This window comes from Vombatus ursinus, unplaced genomic scaffold (genome assembly GCF_900497805.2).
Source record: "Vombatus ursinus unplaced genomic scaffold, bare-nosed wombat genome assembly UNPS02014821.1, whole genome shotgun sequence".
NCBI lineage: Eukaryota > Metazoa > Chordata > Mammalia > Diprotodontia > Vombatidae > Vombatus > Vombatus ursinus.
The window spans coordinates 21,716,616-21,733,559 of NW_020954599.1; the positions used below are offsets into that span (position 1 = coordinate 21,716,616).

The following is a 16,944-nucleotide window of genomic DNA, read 5'->3' on the forward strand; positions in this document are numbered from 1 at the left end:
ATTTATTTATTTATTTATTTATTTATTTATTTATTTATTTATTTATTTATTTGTGAGGCAATTGGGGTTAAGTAACTTGCCCAAGGTCACACAGCTGGTTTAGGACCCTTTTAATGATTGTCTCACATCCACCAGTGACACTATGACAAAATATTCCATGTAAAACCACAACTCAACCCATGATCATGAGCACTGGGAGATCTAGACAACCATGATGAAAGACCTCCTCAAGAGTGGCAGAAAAAAGCTAAAAAGCAACAGGAACAGCAAAAATTACAGCAGTTTCATCAAAGTGCACTCTGGTTTTGATCAGCCTGCTTCCTCCAAAGGCAAAAAGAGAAAGGGGTCTTTGTATGCTGGGTCTACTTCACAGAGGTTCACCTCACATTCTTCAGTAAATCAGCAGAATTCATTGAGGGTCTCAAGGCACCCTGAAAGAAATGCAAAGGACTAGGGTGGCTGTTGACCATAAATCATGGAAGTTTAAATAAAACAAATGGAGTGTAGGAAGATGTTCTTTCTTATACCAAGTTATACCAAAATTGGCTAGATAATATGAAGGAAAAGAAACAGTGAGCCACTGAATTCAGACATTGGGTTATTTCCAATCTCAAAACGCATTGACAGACATTTTGGGCCCTTGCTCCTAGCCTGAAAGATTGTAATTGAACCTTTAGAAATGATGAAGATTATCAAATGTACATTCAGTTTTGGGAATTTTCTGGTTAACAGAGAAACTGGAATATATCATGAGTCCCAGATTTGGAGATCAAATAATGTCATTGTTAAGTCTGCATTGTTTCCTAGAAGTTGACACAGAGATTAATCAATGCTAGTAATTGTCAGTGTGTGCATACATAGTAGATTTTCTTTTTTATTTTCCCTTCATATCTCTTCTTTTCTTGCCTCTTCTCTTCTTTTTTTTCTTTTCTTTTCAGAAAGAGAAAATTTTTCACAAAGTCCTCTACTGACAATCACAAGTGCGTTGAGAAAGTACAGGGTGTAGATTGGTTTTTGTTCTTGATAATAAAGGTAATTGTCATATGAGTCTGGGGTCCTCCTTTCCAGTGCTATCTTACTTTCTGCAGTTCCTGTCTCAGCCATGATGGTAGAGGTTGCCCCAGTCTGTGCAGAAGTTTGGACAGTTCCACATTATGATCTCGGTAGTAACTGGAGAGGAATGCTCTAGACTGAGTGATAAAGAAACACACAAAGTAAGACAAAAGCAAAGTTGTTAGTTAGGTGACAATCTACATTTTTGTGGAGGCTCTAGAAACCTCCAAATCTCTATGTCTGATTACTTTTATTTGCTACCCTTCCTCTACTTGATTTTCCTATCCCTAACCCAACCCTCATTGCCCATCTTTTCCCTTCATTCTATTGCATATTGTGTGTGTGTGTGTGTGTGTGTGTGTGTGTTAAAGGAGGATTCCCTGATGCCTCACTAGCATAAATGTTTACCTTCATAAATAAGCTAAATTATCTACTTCTGTATCATTCAGTCAACAGTATCCAGTGATTCCTTAATGAGTCAACTAATAGCACTATCAGTCCATAAGCATTTTTCAAGAGTCAAGGCAACAAAGATAGTTTTTAAGTAAAGTTCTCTCCATGGGCCTTGTGTGTCATCTAAATGAGCAGGAATAGAGTATTCATGGTGGGAAAGATTGGAAGGAGTTTCACACTAGGAATGAGTGTGGAAGGAATATAGCTGAAAGGTCAGATGGGGAAACTGGTGACAAGAAGAGGGAAAACTTGCATGTTTTTGGGACAGGCATTGACAGTAATACTAGTTCATAGAGTGAAAGGACTATATATGAGCTATTAAAAAGGAATGGGGTCAGTGATCTAAAGCAATTTAAAATAGTACAGGGGCAAGGGAAGACTTTTCTGGTTTTATAACATCACATTTTCTGTCTCACTGTATAGCTTTATCTAGTTTCTGTGGCTTGTTTCTTAATATTTGAATTTTGTTTTATTCCAGCGAGATTAATTGCTTGACTCCCCTTATCAGGTAAGGAAGGTTGAGAGTGAAATGGTAGCATGTAGTAATGGCACCAAAGCCATACTGATGGAATTTTATTAACATGGATGCTTTGCCCAGATATTTTTGCCTTAGACTATAATTGATAAATAGTTTATCACTTTCTTGGTTTTCTTACTTTAATTGTTACAGTGACATTTTGCCATAAAGGAGCATGTTGTCATGGAAATGGAAATGGAATCTCCCCTGAGCTAAATGGCTTAAGAGTTAGGTGATTGGTCAAGGATGTTTCTAGATCATCTTGATGAACTTCTAGTCTTTTTTTTGGGGGGGGGGGTGGCTACTTGTTAATAAAATTAAACCTTTGATAGCATCTCCCATAAAAGAATATGGATTTTTCTCCAGGCACTTTGTCAGAAGAACTAAAGTCATTTCATAAGTCTCAGCGATCAGGACCATTGGAGAGACTGCTCTTGGAGCTCTCAAAAACTCCTGAAGAGAGTAGGGTTCAAGAACTCTTATTGTCCAGCCATCTGGGTGAGGACATGTCAGAGATTAATAGCCCCAAAGCTGTCATTAATGACTCCCTCCTTTCCATACACATCCCTTCTTCAATTCCCACTCTCCATCCCCTTTCCCTCTTCTACTCCTAGTTTTTCTTCAGAAAAAAAGTACAAAAGGGAAAGTAGGAGCACTAAACAGGCCTGTGGGCTACCTTTCATAGGCTAGTACAAAAGAGTGGCTCCTCTCAAAGGCTTCCATCTTCCAAAGTATCTGTGCCAATCAGTTCATCCTGGGGTCATGGTCAAGCCAACCATTCACTTTTATGGCAGCCCCCATATCAGAGACTGAATCACATGTTTTTAATTCTCTCAACAAGGTACCAATGAGCATATCCATATCTTCACTTAAGATAAGATTCACTTCATCAAATTGAGCAGGCAACTAACTACCTTGAATAATCCCTATAATTCAGGGGTTCTTAATGAGGAATTCATAAACATGGGCTTAATTATTTTTTGATAATTGTATTTCAATATAATTGGTTTTATTTAGAGTGCTACGTATTTTATTTTATACATTTAAAAACATCGTTCTGAGATAGGCTCCATAGGCTTTACCAGAATGCTATACACAAAAATGATTAAAACACCTGGCTCTATATACGTTCTTCAAGTTCTTCAAGGTCCAGCCAAAGTCTCCTACTTCCTTGAAGCCTTTCCTGACTACTTTGGTGTCTATGGCTCTCACTTCTCCTGTATTTCTTGTCTAGCTTCACACAATTTAGTTTTATTAAGCTTTATCCTCGGTCTGTCTCTAGTAGATTAATTATATTTATCTTTCCAACTAGACTGCAAACTTTTTAGAGACAAAAAATGTTTTAGATCTCTCTTCTATCCCCAAGTACTTAAGAGAGGACTTGAAACCTGTTGGTTGATTGACAAAACTTCTGAAGTCTTCCTGAAAAAAATAAGTTTTTAGGAAGAGCATAGGGGATCGAAAATATTATTTCTATGCTTCACCCTGAATTCAGCCTATTTGGCAAATGCCTAGACGATAGGGTCATTCACACTATAGTTGTATGTAACTTTAAAGAAAATATTTTAGTATGTCCAGTATTTGTATCATCAATAGTAAGTTAGAAAATCATTGTTAAACATGTTTTTAAATCTATCAAATTATTGCAAACTGATTAAGTGTAATAGGAAAATCACTATATCTATCTTTATAGCATCCTTTCCTTGGGGATTTTTTTAAAGAAAAAAACTCAAGAGCTGGGCAAAAACAACAACAACAGCCAGTACCTCTAGATCCATTGGTGGGTATTTTCGGCCTTTACTTTTCCCAAGGCATTTGGTTTTTCCTCCTTCGAGTAGCTGGCACCAAAATCCCTTTTGAGGGTCAAACCTACAATGGGTTAAACCAGTAATTACTCCAAATTGTATAAGGATATTTTAGGCAGACTCTCAGTGAGAATCTAAGAATACTTTAGGGTATGGAAGCATTAATATCTTTTCTAACTACTTAACTTACTATATACAAAAGAGTGTTCAAACATGTCTATCCCTAGGTTTTTATCCTAATTTTATATTGATTTAATTCTCACTTAAGTCCTGAGATTTACTCATTCATAAAAATATAGGGCTCAATAGTCTATCTCTTGGTTTATCAGTTATCATTGTTGTTATTTGGTCAGCCTATCTCTTGGTTTATCAATTATCATTGTTGTTATTTGGTCCAGACCTGTGATATCATCACACAGAGGATCTGTTTGCAAATGTACTCTATCAATTCAGATCATTTGTAAAATGAAGGGGTTGGCTTAGATGGTGTCTAAGGCTCTTCCTAGATCTAAGATTATGATCCACAACTCATTTGTCACTCAGGAAAGTGAACTCTGAGGCCATGTATTCTAACCCGCTTATCTTTCAGGTGAGGAAACTGAGTTCCAGGGAAACTAAATAAGTGACTTACCCAAAGTCACACAAGTTACAGATGGTGGGATTTGAACCTGGGTCCTCTCACTCAAGAGACAGTACTTTTCTTTTGCTTTAAGTCACTTCCCTCTTAGACAGTTGTGGAGTCTTAGTGACTTGCCCATGTTCATACGTGTTAAAGGTGTGGCTTGAATCTAGATGGTCTTCTTAACTCCAAATCTTGACCTCTATCTACTACATCATGTTACCTCTCCACGGATAGTGTATGTCATTATTATTTCCCCTTTTTTTGAGATTAAAGAATGCATCGATGGTATGAACTTTCTTAACATTCGACTGTCACAGTTATTTATATATGTTTTTTCTCCCATGGAATTTAATGTTCCTTGTTCTCAGGGCTTACATCACACCTGTTGCACCATATCATAGTTTCCTCATCTGTAAAATGGGGGTAATAATAGCACCTACCTCCCAGGGTCATTGTGAGGATCAAATGAGACAATAATTTTAAATCACTTAGCACAGCATCTGGCACATAGTAAATGCTATATAGTCATTATCTATCTCTGTATGCCAAACACCTAGTGGAATGTTTTGCATGTAGCGGGTACTTAATGTATGTTTAATTAAGCTGAATTGAATATTAGAGTAGTCATTTTCCTAAAATTTAAAAAAAATTGTAGAAAATTTTTTAAAAAATCATGAAGATATCTTATATAGGAGTTATCATGACCTTCAACAAATCCTACTGATACCATATTTTGATATATATTATAAGATGACTGATTTAGAGCTAGAAAAGACCTTGAAGATAAAGTCTAATTTATTTTACAGATGAGGAACTGAGGCCAAGAGAAGTTAAGTGACCCAGGTCACTCAGCCAATAAGTTGGAGGAAGGATTTTATACCCAGTACTCTTTTCTAGCACTCTCTCTGCTAAGCCATACTGCCTCTCTAAGTTAAAGTGACTTGAAGGCTAAGTCATTAAAGCATGAGCTCTGGCAAGTTTTATCATACTGGAAAAGACTTCCATTGCAGTTCTGGTGAAAAGGCATGCCTACTTTCTAAGGATTATTATTAGTAGGCTGCCTACTAGGCAATGAATTTTTTGGCCACAAATGCACAAGGGTCCTCGGTCCTGTGTGGTTTCCTTCCTCTTTGTCAGTGAGGGCAGAAAATGAAACAGAATGTGCTAAAGGCTGCGTGGTTTTTAAATTGCCTCTACAGATTAACTATGACTGCTCTTAAGGTGAGGTTCATGGCCAGTCTGAACAAATAGATTGAGGCTCAGCACACGATTGCCTGAGAGCCAAATCCAGTTCACCACCTGTTTTTTTGCACAGCCTGAGAGTTAAGAATGGTTTTTGTATTTTAAAATACAATAGAACTTTATTTTAAAATGTAAAAAATATATTCTTTGCTTGCAGCTGAATAAAATGGGAGCAATTTTGGTCTGAAGGTCGTAATTTGGCAACCCTTGAATTAGACGTACATCTGGAGGATATTCTTGCTATAAGTGAAACCAGAAGACAGAAAAAAGTTGCAGCTGAATGCAAGGGTGGGCAAAGGGGAAGGCAGCAAACAATAGGTTGGAAAATACGCTTCAGAGTAAGAAAGAAAGCAGGCCAAAGTTTTAAAGGCCTCTTGCCTTTAAGTGATAGTAATAGCTAAAAATAGCTAGCATTTAGGTAGTAGTTTAAGGTTGTGAAATATTTTACATACGTTGATTTATTTGATATATGTCAAAAAAAATCATGTAATACTAAATTGCTTAGCTCTTTGAACAGACCTGTGATTTCATTGATGTGAATACTTTCTACATTGCTGCATGGTGGTAACCCAACCCTGTGGTCCTTGTGTAACCTCGTCCATGTCCTTCCTTGAATTCTCTAAGCAGGTCTACCTAAAGTGGTCAGTCTTCCTTTAGATCTCTTGATCTCGCTTATTATTCTGGTAAAGTACACAAGTTATCCATCAATTACACTTCAGTCGTATTATGTGACCAGCTGAGTTTTTCCCTCCAGTCATACATCTTTCTGATGATATCTTTCATGTCCTGTGTCCTGTAAAGTTCTCTGTTTATCATTTGTTGCAGCCTGCTTACATCTACCACATGAATCTCTATTGTTTCTATGGTGACCTTTCATTTTACTTCTTCCGGGAATATACTATTCCAAAATTAGGAATGAAACAACATCACCAGAAGATTATTATTGTTAAAATGATGGGTATTTGATTCTCAGAGAAGACTGGAGAAAAAAAAAAAGCACTATGCATTTTCCTAAAGGCAATACAATTCATTATCCTCCTCCTGTTCACCTCTGGACCCGGTTTATTTGTCCATTGGTAGTATCTGTCCAAGACAAAATACATATTGGTGGATTGGTTGTTTATTGAACTATAACTCATAGGATTTTTCCATTGACTTGGTTTCTCAGATGAATGGTTAAATGAATGAAAAAGTATTTATTAAGCACTAAGTACCAATCACTGCACTAAGTGCCTGGAATATAAACACAAAAATGAGACAATCCTTGCCCACAAGGAGTTTATATTCTATTAGAGGAAGACTATACATGAAGGGGAGTGGTATCCAGGGAAGAAAGATTTGGTCTGGGAAGCAACAAAAATGATGAGATAGGCCAAAGGACAGTTAATTCAAGCAATCTTTCTAAAAGCAATGCACCATGATTGATTACCATGCCAATAAACAAGAGGTGAAAAGTGCAGGGAGAGGGGAGAGTGGGAAAAGGGGAATTAAAAAGGCAAAGTTGATTACAAGATGGTCCAGGTAATATGGGAAATATATGGAATCATCTGAGGCTGGCTAAATGTAGCAGCATAGGTATTTTTATACTCATTCATTCACCATTCAAGGTGACTCAGCCACAGGATAGGACTTTCAAAGATGAGTGCAACATGTATCGCTAGGGACTGGGGGCACAATTTGTAGAGGTCCAGTCAAGAGAGTGTGGTTAATAATAATAATAATAATAATAATAAATAATAATAATAATAATAGAGTGCTTTAAGGTTTGGAAAGCATTTTACAAATATTATCTCATTTGATCCTCATAACTACTTTGAGAGGTAGGCATTATTATCATCCCCATTTAACATATGAAAAGACTGAGGCAGACAGAGTGAAGTGATTTGCCCAAGATCACACATCTAGTAAGTGTTTGAGACTAGATTTGAACTCGGATTTTCTTAACTTCCTACTTCCAGATGGGAAAGCGGGGCAATAGCAAAGGTAATGGCAAGATGACTTAGTTAAACAAATGATGAAACTTTTTTGAGTGATCATGGATCTCATGTGAGGCTGTGTAACATCCCACATGGCTTGATATAACTAAAACACTTTCTTCCACGAAGAGATAAAGCCGAAGAGCTTTGCCATCTATGGAAAATTCCTCTTCCATTTGGATTCCGTACTGGGTTTTCTTCCATTATGGTGGCCAACATTTTTGGTGAGTAGAAATTCTCCCTATTTTATGCCTAGCTTGATATCAATTAACTCTGCACCATCAAACTGAATTATCTGTTAGATCTTTCAAAGACTCTTGCATGGTTTTAACATGCAAGGGAGAATTTTGGAAGAGAGACTTTAAGGTGGTATTTTGCTTTATTGAGTCAATTTTGTTTAAGTAAATGAAAAAATAAGCACAACTAGACTTCGTATTTTCTATACATTTCAGTCTATTGTAAGGGTGCTAAACAAATCAAATTACTTGTTAAATATTGCCTTTTATTAAGAATGTCTTTCATGTGTATGTAATCTCATAAACATTGTATAGAGATCGCCACTCCTTTGTTTGCCTCTCCAAGGAGCACCTGGCAGCCATCTTTCCACATGGCAGCAATTTCTTTTGTTCTCTGGTTTCATTTATAGCAAGACTATCAAGATTGATATAATTAAGTTATTCTACTAATATGTTCACTTGTTGGTCACTAGACAAGAGTCTCAATGGCTGTTAACATTTGTAGATAATTTATAAAATTGTGATTCTTAGGATTATTTCCTCTCTTTTGTGCCATCACAGTAAGTCATCATAAAAGGCTATTTTGTATTTTTTATTTGTTTCATGGGTTAGCGTGGCCAAAATTTCATCACCAGTCAGTCAGTCAACAAGGATTTATTAAGTATTTACTGTGTTCCAAGTATTTTGCTAAGCACTGGGCCTACAAAGAAAGGCAAAAAGAAAAAGCCTCTACTCTCAAAGAATGAGCAGTGTAATGTGGGAAACAAAATGCCAACAGCTATGTACATATAAATTATATAGAGTACAAATGGAAGATAAGTTCACAGGGCAGGAACTAGCTATAGGGGGAACCAGGAAGATTAGCACTAAGTCATGAAGGAAGCCAGAAAGTGGAAGAGGAGAGGGAGATCATCACAGGCATGGTTGACAGTTGTTGGAAAGACACAGTAGGGAGGTGGAGAACATTACGAGAGAACAGCAAGAAGGTTACTGTCATGGATCACAGAGTATGTGAAAATGAGTCAAGTATAGAAGATTGGAAATGTAGGATGGGCCCATGTTATGAAGGGCTTTAAAAGTCAAATTGAAAATTATATAGTTGCTTGATCCTGGGGGTAATAGAAAGCTTACTGAGTACAGGGATGACAGGGTAGCTAGGTGGTTCACTAGACAGCGCTGAGATTGGAATCAGGAAGATTCCTCATGAGTTCAAATCCTGCTTCAGACGCTTACTAGTTGTATGACTCTGGGTAAGTCACTTAACCCTGTTTGCTGCAGTTTCTTCATCTATAAAATAAGCTGGAGAATGAAATGTCAAACCAGTCTCTTTGCCAAGAAAACCCCAAATGGGGTCATGAAGAGTCAGGCACAACTGAAATGATTCAACCACAGCATGATGTGGTCAGATCTGCACTTGAGGAAGATTACTTTGATAGCTGAGTGAAGAATTGACTGAGTAGAATGAGAGGAGAGAATTGAGGCAGAGACCAATCAGTCCTTAATTTCAATATGAGGAGAATAGGACCTGCTGGGTGTATGGAGAGAAAGGGACATATAAGAAAGATATTGTAAAGGTCAGAATGACAAACCTTGGCAACAGATTGGATATGTGAGGTGAGTGCCAATCAAGAGTAGAGGTATGACACTGAGGTTATGAGCTTAGATGACTAGGAGAATGAGGTTTCTGTCAACAATGAAAAGGTTGACTCGTTGCAAAGGATTTATTAGAGAATCGGGACAAGAGTTGAATTGGATGACATGTAGATGGGTTGTGATCTGCACATTTCACACTCTCTCCCATATACTCTATGATCTGTGACAGTGACCTTTCTGCTGTTCTCTCTCAATCTCTTTCTATATCTCTGTTTGTCTATGGGCTTATATGTTTATTTGTTTGTTTACTTTCTGATCCCATGAATGGCTGTGTCCATATAATAAAAGAAAGCAAGTAAAGATTGACAACCCCTTGGTCTTTGGTTCGATGGAAAGAGCCAAACTTGATAATTTAGCTTTATTTTATTTTGTTCTATGCAGATATGCTTTATTTTATTTTGTTCTATGCAGATATGTCCAATGTTGCTTTTGTTCCAAAATGTACCCTCAGTATCAAAAAGGAAGGAATTTTACTTTCTTACTGACGTGGCCTGATTATCTCATCTAAATCCCTGATATGTCAGAATCTTCGATTAAGACAAACAACAACAGTAAAGCAAAAAGAAAAGCAGGAACCAAATGAGAAGGTAAGTTTTGAATTTATTGCTTATGGGACTTGCTGCATGCATAAAACATTGAAAGGGTTTGCATTTTTGCTGCTCAGCAGATGTTTTAGAAGGATGAAGTATAATTGGCTGGGATGTAAAGTTAATTAGTTGCAGAATATTTTGTTGCCCTGGGCCCATTTCTATAATATGAGTGCACCTGCAATTTGCTACAGCCCATATGCGAACTCATTTAGGAGAAGGGGGAAATTTTCTTCATAGTTCCCTGCCCAGCCTATTATCAGAGACCTAATCTTTGCAGCCGAGGTTGTCCTAGTATTTGTATCAATTAAAATTAAATAAATCACTGATTAAATGGATAAATTGATGGTGGAGTCATTTCCAACCTGGACTTTTCAATCTGTTCCTTGCCGTACGCACTGCTTTGCCTTTCATTAATTTCCCAAGAGGAGAAACAACTCAGCAAGCCTAAGAAGCAAAGCACTGCAGAACTATGCCCCTAAACAGCATTTTTCTGCCTCAGGATGAGTATATTTAACTGAATTAAGGTAAAAAATATGGCACTGGAAACAAAGCCAGGAAATTGACACATAGGTGGGAAATGTCTCCCTTGCACTCAGGTAGAGCAGGGATCTCAGGAAAGAAAGTGATCAGTGATTGCTCTTTGCAGCAGCTGCTCTAGGCAGAGCTTACAACAGCACAAATACTCGAAGATAGAAGGTTGACCTGACTGGCAGAAGTCTTTTTGGAGGGTGGGATTGCAAAAACTAAACTTTACATCCTCTTCATGGTTTCATTTCCCTCAATGCACTGGGAAGAAAAATTAGGGTTGATTGACTAATCAATCAACAAACAATTTAGTAATCACTTAGTGCCATTTGCTATGATGGTAGTCAATGGATACACAAAGACAAAAATGAAAGTTTCTACCCACAAAGAACTTATATTCCCTCCAAGGAGTTGGAAATTGAGAAAATGAACTTGCCTCAAAAATTTGTTAATTCGTTGTTTTATAGCTATAGTTTAAATAAAGTATTAAGTGAATCAAGGACTAGAGTCTTTCCAAAATGCGTATTTTAGACAAGAATCAAGATGTGATGTGCAGGGAAGGCTATCTTTATTATTTTCTATATTATTATGGATTAATTTTTGCACAGGAGAGACATATACTGAAAATGATGTTTTCTCCACTAAATTATATTCTCTTATCCTCCAAACTGTGATTTTTTTATGTTTACTGAATATCAAACCATTATTTATAGTAAACATGATGGATATATTTAAAAAAAATAAACAAAAACAGGACCCAAAGTACTGCAGATGGGCAAAGACAGGTGACCAGCCATCAATAAATAATTCAAACTTTTTTGAAAAAATTACTGAGAATATTTTGCTAAAGGCCTGCCAAATTAGTCTAAGCATGAAATCATTCATGTAGGAAAATCATTCATAAAAGAAATGCCATGTGAAGAACTAGCAATCCTTTCTCTTTTTAGAAGAGTGGTGTGGTATAAAAAGAAACTAAAACCAAAACATTCCTTCCTTCTAGCAGAAGCTTATATATGTCACATACATATTATATATGTTATATACATGATATATACATACGTATCTATATAATATTTGTTGAGCCTACTATGTACCAGACATTATGCTAAGTGCTGAGGATACAAAAGGAGGTAGAAGACAAATTCTTGTATTCAAAGAGTCTATAATCTACTATGGGAGGCAACATGCAAGCAAATAAAAACAAAGCAAGCTATATACACAGGATAAATTTTTAAAAGTTTATTTTAAAGCCAGGAGATCAGTAGGTGGAGCATAGATGTGAGAGAGTATTCCAGGCATAGAGGACAGGCATTTAAGCATTCAGTCTATCAACCATCCATTTTTCCTTTTGCCAACAATTACACCTCTGCCTCAGAGCAGCTGCTACAAAGAGCAATCACTGATCGCTCTCCTGAGATCCCTGCTCTACCGGAGTGCAAGGGAGACATTTTCCACCTATGTGTCAATTTCCTGGCTTTGTTTCCAGTGTCATATTTTCACCTTAATTCAGTTAAATATAGTCATCCTGAGGCAGAAAAATGCTGTTTAGGGGCATAGTTCTGCAAAGCTTTGCTTCTTGTGCTAGCTGGGTTGTTTCATCTTCCTGACTTCAAATCTGCCCTCAGACACTCACTAATTGTGTGACCCTGGGCAAGTCACTTAACTCTGTTTGCCTTGATATCTTTATCTATAAAAATGAGCTGAAGAGGGAAATGGCAAACCACTTCAGTTTCTTTGCCAAGAAAACTCCAAATGAGTTTATGAAGAGTCAAACATGACTGAAAAACAACTCAACAAAACTCCTTGATCTTAAAAAACAAACAAAAACTTCATTTGATTGATCCTACCATCCATTCAAGCCAGTCCTATATCTTTTCACTTTAACAGCCAAATTTTAAGGAAAACAAAATAAAAAACGACTTTCTTTCCCCTACTTCTTCTCTCCCATGAAACTTATCAGTTTTTTATGGTCTGGCTTCTGACCTTGCCACTCAAATGAAACTGCTTCTATCAAGATTTTTGGTGACCTCATAATTTTTAAATCTGACGTCTTTCTTAGTCATCATCTTTCTTGAGCTCTCTAAGCCACAAGTGGATCCCCTCTTCATGAGAACTCTTTCCTCTCTTTGTTTTTCTGACCTCTTTACATGATGGATGGCTTTCTGGATCCTCTCCCATATCATTATTGATTGTTTTTTCTATGTCTAGCCCCTGAATAAAATGCAAGCTTCTTGAGGACAGAGGTAATTTTTTTTTTTCATTGCTATTGTACAACACTAATGTGCTGCTTTGCACAAAGTAAGTACTTAATAAATGCTTGGATTAGATTGGAATGAATCCATGACTTCATCAAAGGAGTTTTCTCACCATTGATGCAGATTGTACCTCTATTCGGTCATCTTTGTGAATTACTGTAGCCCCCTATCAATTCCAGGAGCAATCTTTTTACAATAAACTCCTATGGCTCTCCAATCTCCAGGATCAAGTATATAAAATGTTCTATTTGTCTTTTGAAGTCCCTTTGTGGTTCAAACTCTGGTTTTACCAAGCTTTGAACAAAGTTTTTTCATATTGGTAAAACCTGCCAGAGTTTGAATTTCATTGGCATATCTTAGAATCCAAGGTCACTTTTGCACTGCAATGAGACATCAGAAAAGGAATTAGGGAAGATTTTTCCTATTACTTAGTTATATTTGTGGTGAAATAGACTGCTGAACTTGGAGCTGGAAATACTTGCACACAAAGTCCTATGTTAGATACTTATTATTAGTTGTAACACTAGTGTGTTACAAGACACTTAACCACTTTCACTCTCAGTTTCACCATCTGTAAAATGAGGATACCGTTATCTTTAGAACATACCTCATTTGGCTGTTCTTAGGAATAAAATGCAATACTGTTTGCAAAACTTAAAGTGATATGCAAGTGAAAATTATTATTATTACTATTGTTATTATTATTCCAAGGGAACTAATATAACTCATTGAAACCCTTTTTATTTCAAAGGGAGATATTAAGTAAGTAATGGAAATAGCTGTTTTTGAGCAGCCTACTGAAGTATGAATTTCTGGGCATTATTAATGATGTTATATCCACACGACCAGTGATAATTTATGTTCTCAAATAACAAATGGAATCATTCACAGGAATAGACTTACGTTAGAGCTTCTGAGTAATTATAATGAGGAGTAACTCCCAGAAACTTCTGCACTTCATCCATCACAGTAGCAGGGTCAGATCTCAACTGTTGTCCGTCAATAATAAGCAACTAGAAAACCCAAAATAATCACTTTAAGAGCAATAAAATCTTAGATGTTTCTTTTGCCATGTCATGAGACAAAAATAAGTCATTGAAGGATCAGACGAAAGGGGATGCCTAGAAAACCAGGGGTGCATGAAGCTTTTTCAACTTCTAGGGACCGTATCTCTACCTTGGGGATTAAACATCTTATTCCAAAATTTCAAGACCTCATGTTGGAGCTAAATTAGAGGCTGATGAAAATGTTAAGCAGAGAGTAATTCTGCACTTTTTTCTTTCTCACAATCCCATGACCACGTAGGAACATAAATATGATGCTAGAAAAGTCCTTAGAATCCATTTGGTCCCAACCCTTCATTTTACACTTGGAGCAATAGAGGACAAGAGAGGTTAAGTGACTTTTCCAAGGTCACACAAGATTTGAAGCTAGGTCCTCAGAATCCTAAACCAGTGTATTTTGCCACAGTACTGTCTGCCTCCACTCTCTGTTCAAGGGCAGTGCCCTTCCTCCCTCCCTCCCTCCCTTCCTTCCTTCCTCTCTCTCACTCCTTTTTCTTTCTTTCTTTGTTTCTTTCTTTGTTTCCTTCTTTCTTTCTTCCTTCACTTCTTTCTTTCTTCCTTCCTTCCTTTCTTTCTTTCTTCCTTTCTTTCTTCCTTTCTTCCTTTTCTTTCTTTCATCTGTCTCCCATCTCACCCAGGCTAATAGTGAAGTAACCAGTTATGGGCTCAGTCCTACTGCTAATCTGTCCAGAAGCTTTGACTCACTCCATTTGGGACCTTGTCAGTTTGCTCCTCCATAGGCAACCTGGTGGTCCCTCTGTTAGGATCTCACCATACTATTTCCAGGCTTAGTGCTGAAATTCAGTTAGCTTCAATTCTCCTGAATCTCAGAACCCCGAAACTCAAGTAATCTACCAGCTTCAGTCTCCCTCAGCTGTAGGGATTACAGCCATGCACCACTCTACCTGGCTACTTTCCTAAATAATCCCAAAGCATTTGGTTGTTACCCTCTAAATGTTATTGTGAGACTGCTTAAGTACTGGTTATTCCTTCTTGATTTTGAAATAAATCATGTTTAATTGTGTGGATTTTGCCCATGAAAAGCAGGTACTTTCCAGGACAGACTAATGAGATAGACTAAGAACCTCCTGAGAAGAGTTTCCAGCACTAAGAATCCTAGAATCCAATAATTTATTTAGGTTATTCCTATCCTGAAGCCAAGGGCCTGTTTAGAAGAGTCCACCTAATGTTACCCTGATTGACACTGAGGATTTTAAAATCCACACTAGTTACAATATTAATTCATATTCCCTGCTGCTCAACGGGACATAATCATCATGATGTAGGTTGAAATATTTTGGTCTCAAAATCCTTTATGCTCTTACAATTACTAATGACTCACACTCCCCCTAAGAGCTTTTGTTTATGTTGCTTATATCTTTCAATATTTATTATATTAGAAATTTTGAAAAATCTTAAGATTATTATAGAATAGTTTTGTCATCCTAAATCCTCTGAATAGGTATCTGGGACCCCTAAGAATCCCTAGACTATAATCTGAGAACTGCTAATCTAGGGAAATGGTTAAAATGATTTCAAGATATTACCTGAGAAGTAGAAAAATAAGTCAGCCATCTCTCTATGTGGACTGCATACCATCCAGGGGTCAGGCATCTCTTCTGTAGCGTTTTTAATTCAGATGGGGCCCAATGTCCTGTTGTAATAACTTCATAGAAATTAAACCTCAAGGCAGCTGGATCCTCATGAGATCGCTGGTGCTTGAACAAAAAAGTTAACCACAATGTGAGTTTCTGCAGCAGAGAAATATGTAATCTATAACAGGAGTCCAAGCCTTCACATGGACACTGGAAATTTTATAAATTGATTTCAAGCTCACAAATATAGCATTAAGCATAGGCTATGATTGGAAATTTAGACCAGGATTTATTTGAAAATATTTTTACAGTATACACTAAGTAGTATGAGTGCAAGTAAGCAAGATAAATTCATCATTGTTTTCCTCTCTAAATAATGTTTCCATACAAAGCAGAGACATGATTTGAATGATGTCAGAAATGCCATTAGATGTCAGGCTGACAATGATGCATATACAATGAATTTGATAGAAGGAGAATGTAATGGGTATGAGCACAGCTTCCATGACTGCCTTCAAGTATCAACTAAAATCCTACCTTATTCAAGGAGCCTTTACTGGTCCCCTTTCCCCTGAATTTATTTTCCATCTACCCTGTCTATATTTTGTTGTATCTCCCAATAGAATGTAAACTACTTGGGACTTTAAACTACAAGGATTATTCCTCTTCTTTTCCTTTCTTTTTTTTTCTTCTTTTCTTTCCATTTCCTTATTCCCCACAGTTTAGAAGTACCTGACAGAAATGCTTATCGACTGGCTGTGTATTACTATGGGCTTGACTATAGCCACAACTTCTATTGGGGTATATGTCTTCTCCCAGTGATTCAAATGGAAGAGGCTGGAAGGAGGGCAAGGGAAGGGAAAAGCAGGAGTGCAAAGTGTCCATATTGCTAGTGCCTAGCTGTCACATATTTGAGAATATATGAAGGTACTAGTTCCCACTCCTTTTATTCTTAGCATTTAGGCCCAGTTCTAGTTACCAAAAGATACCAAAAAGGCAATAAGGCAAAACTGTTTTAGGTAGACCAACAATTGCAATTTGTTCAGTAGAGAAAATGTCCAAATACGAAGGGGCTAGAAATCATATTTTCACATAAGGGGAGCTAGTTTACGTTAAGGTATTGGCAGGAATTTGCTAATTGCAAATCAAACCTACCATAGTAAAAAGAGAGTAGACCCCCCCATCTAATAAAATTAGGAAAAATCCAAGGAGGGATGGGGAATCAGGGTAAGCTTACAATACACCTGGGGTTCTTAATCCATAGTCCATATACTCCTTGACTAGATAGGATTTCAAGAGATTTATATCACAGTGTGTGTGTGTGTGTGTGTGTGTGTGTGTGTGTGTGTGTGTGTGTG

General features: G+C 37.0%; 1 protein-coding gene across 2 annotated transcripts in view; it reads right to left on the reverse strand.

Moving 5' to 3' along the window:
- Nucleotides 1–28: 28 nt before the first annotated feature.
- LOC114024535 (bifunctional heparan sulfate N-deacetylase/N-sulfotransferase 4) overlaps nucleotides 29–16,944 on the reverse strand; it is a 342,555-nt gene continuing 325,639 nt past the window's right edge. For both annotated transcript variants that reach the window (XM_027837569.1, XM_027837570.1), the window contains 4 exons: nucleotides 15,539–15,709; nucleotides 13,831–13,940; nucleotides 3,790–3,892; nucleotides 29–1,190 (listed from right to left, as the gene is read on the reverse strand). In XM_027837569.1, the coding sequence (XP_027693370.1) occupies nucleotides 1,071–1,190; nucleotides 3,790–3,892; nucleotides 13,831–13,940; nucleotides 15,539–15,709 (504 nt within the window). In that variant the 3' untranslated portion in view covers nucleotides 29–1,070. The remainder of the gene's footprint in view (nucleotides 1,191–3,789; nucleotides 3,893–13,830; nucleotides 13,941–15,538; nucleotides 15,710–16,944) is intronic.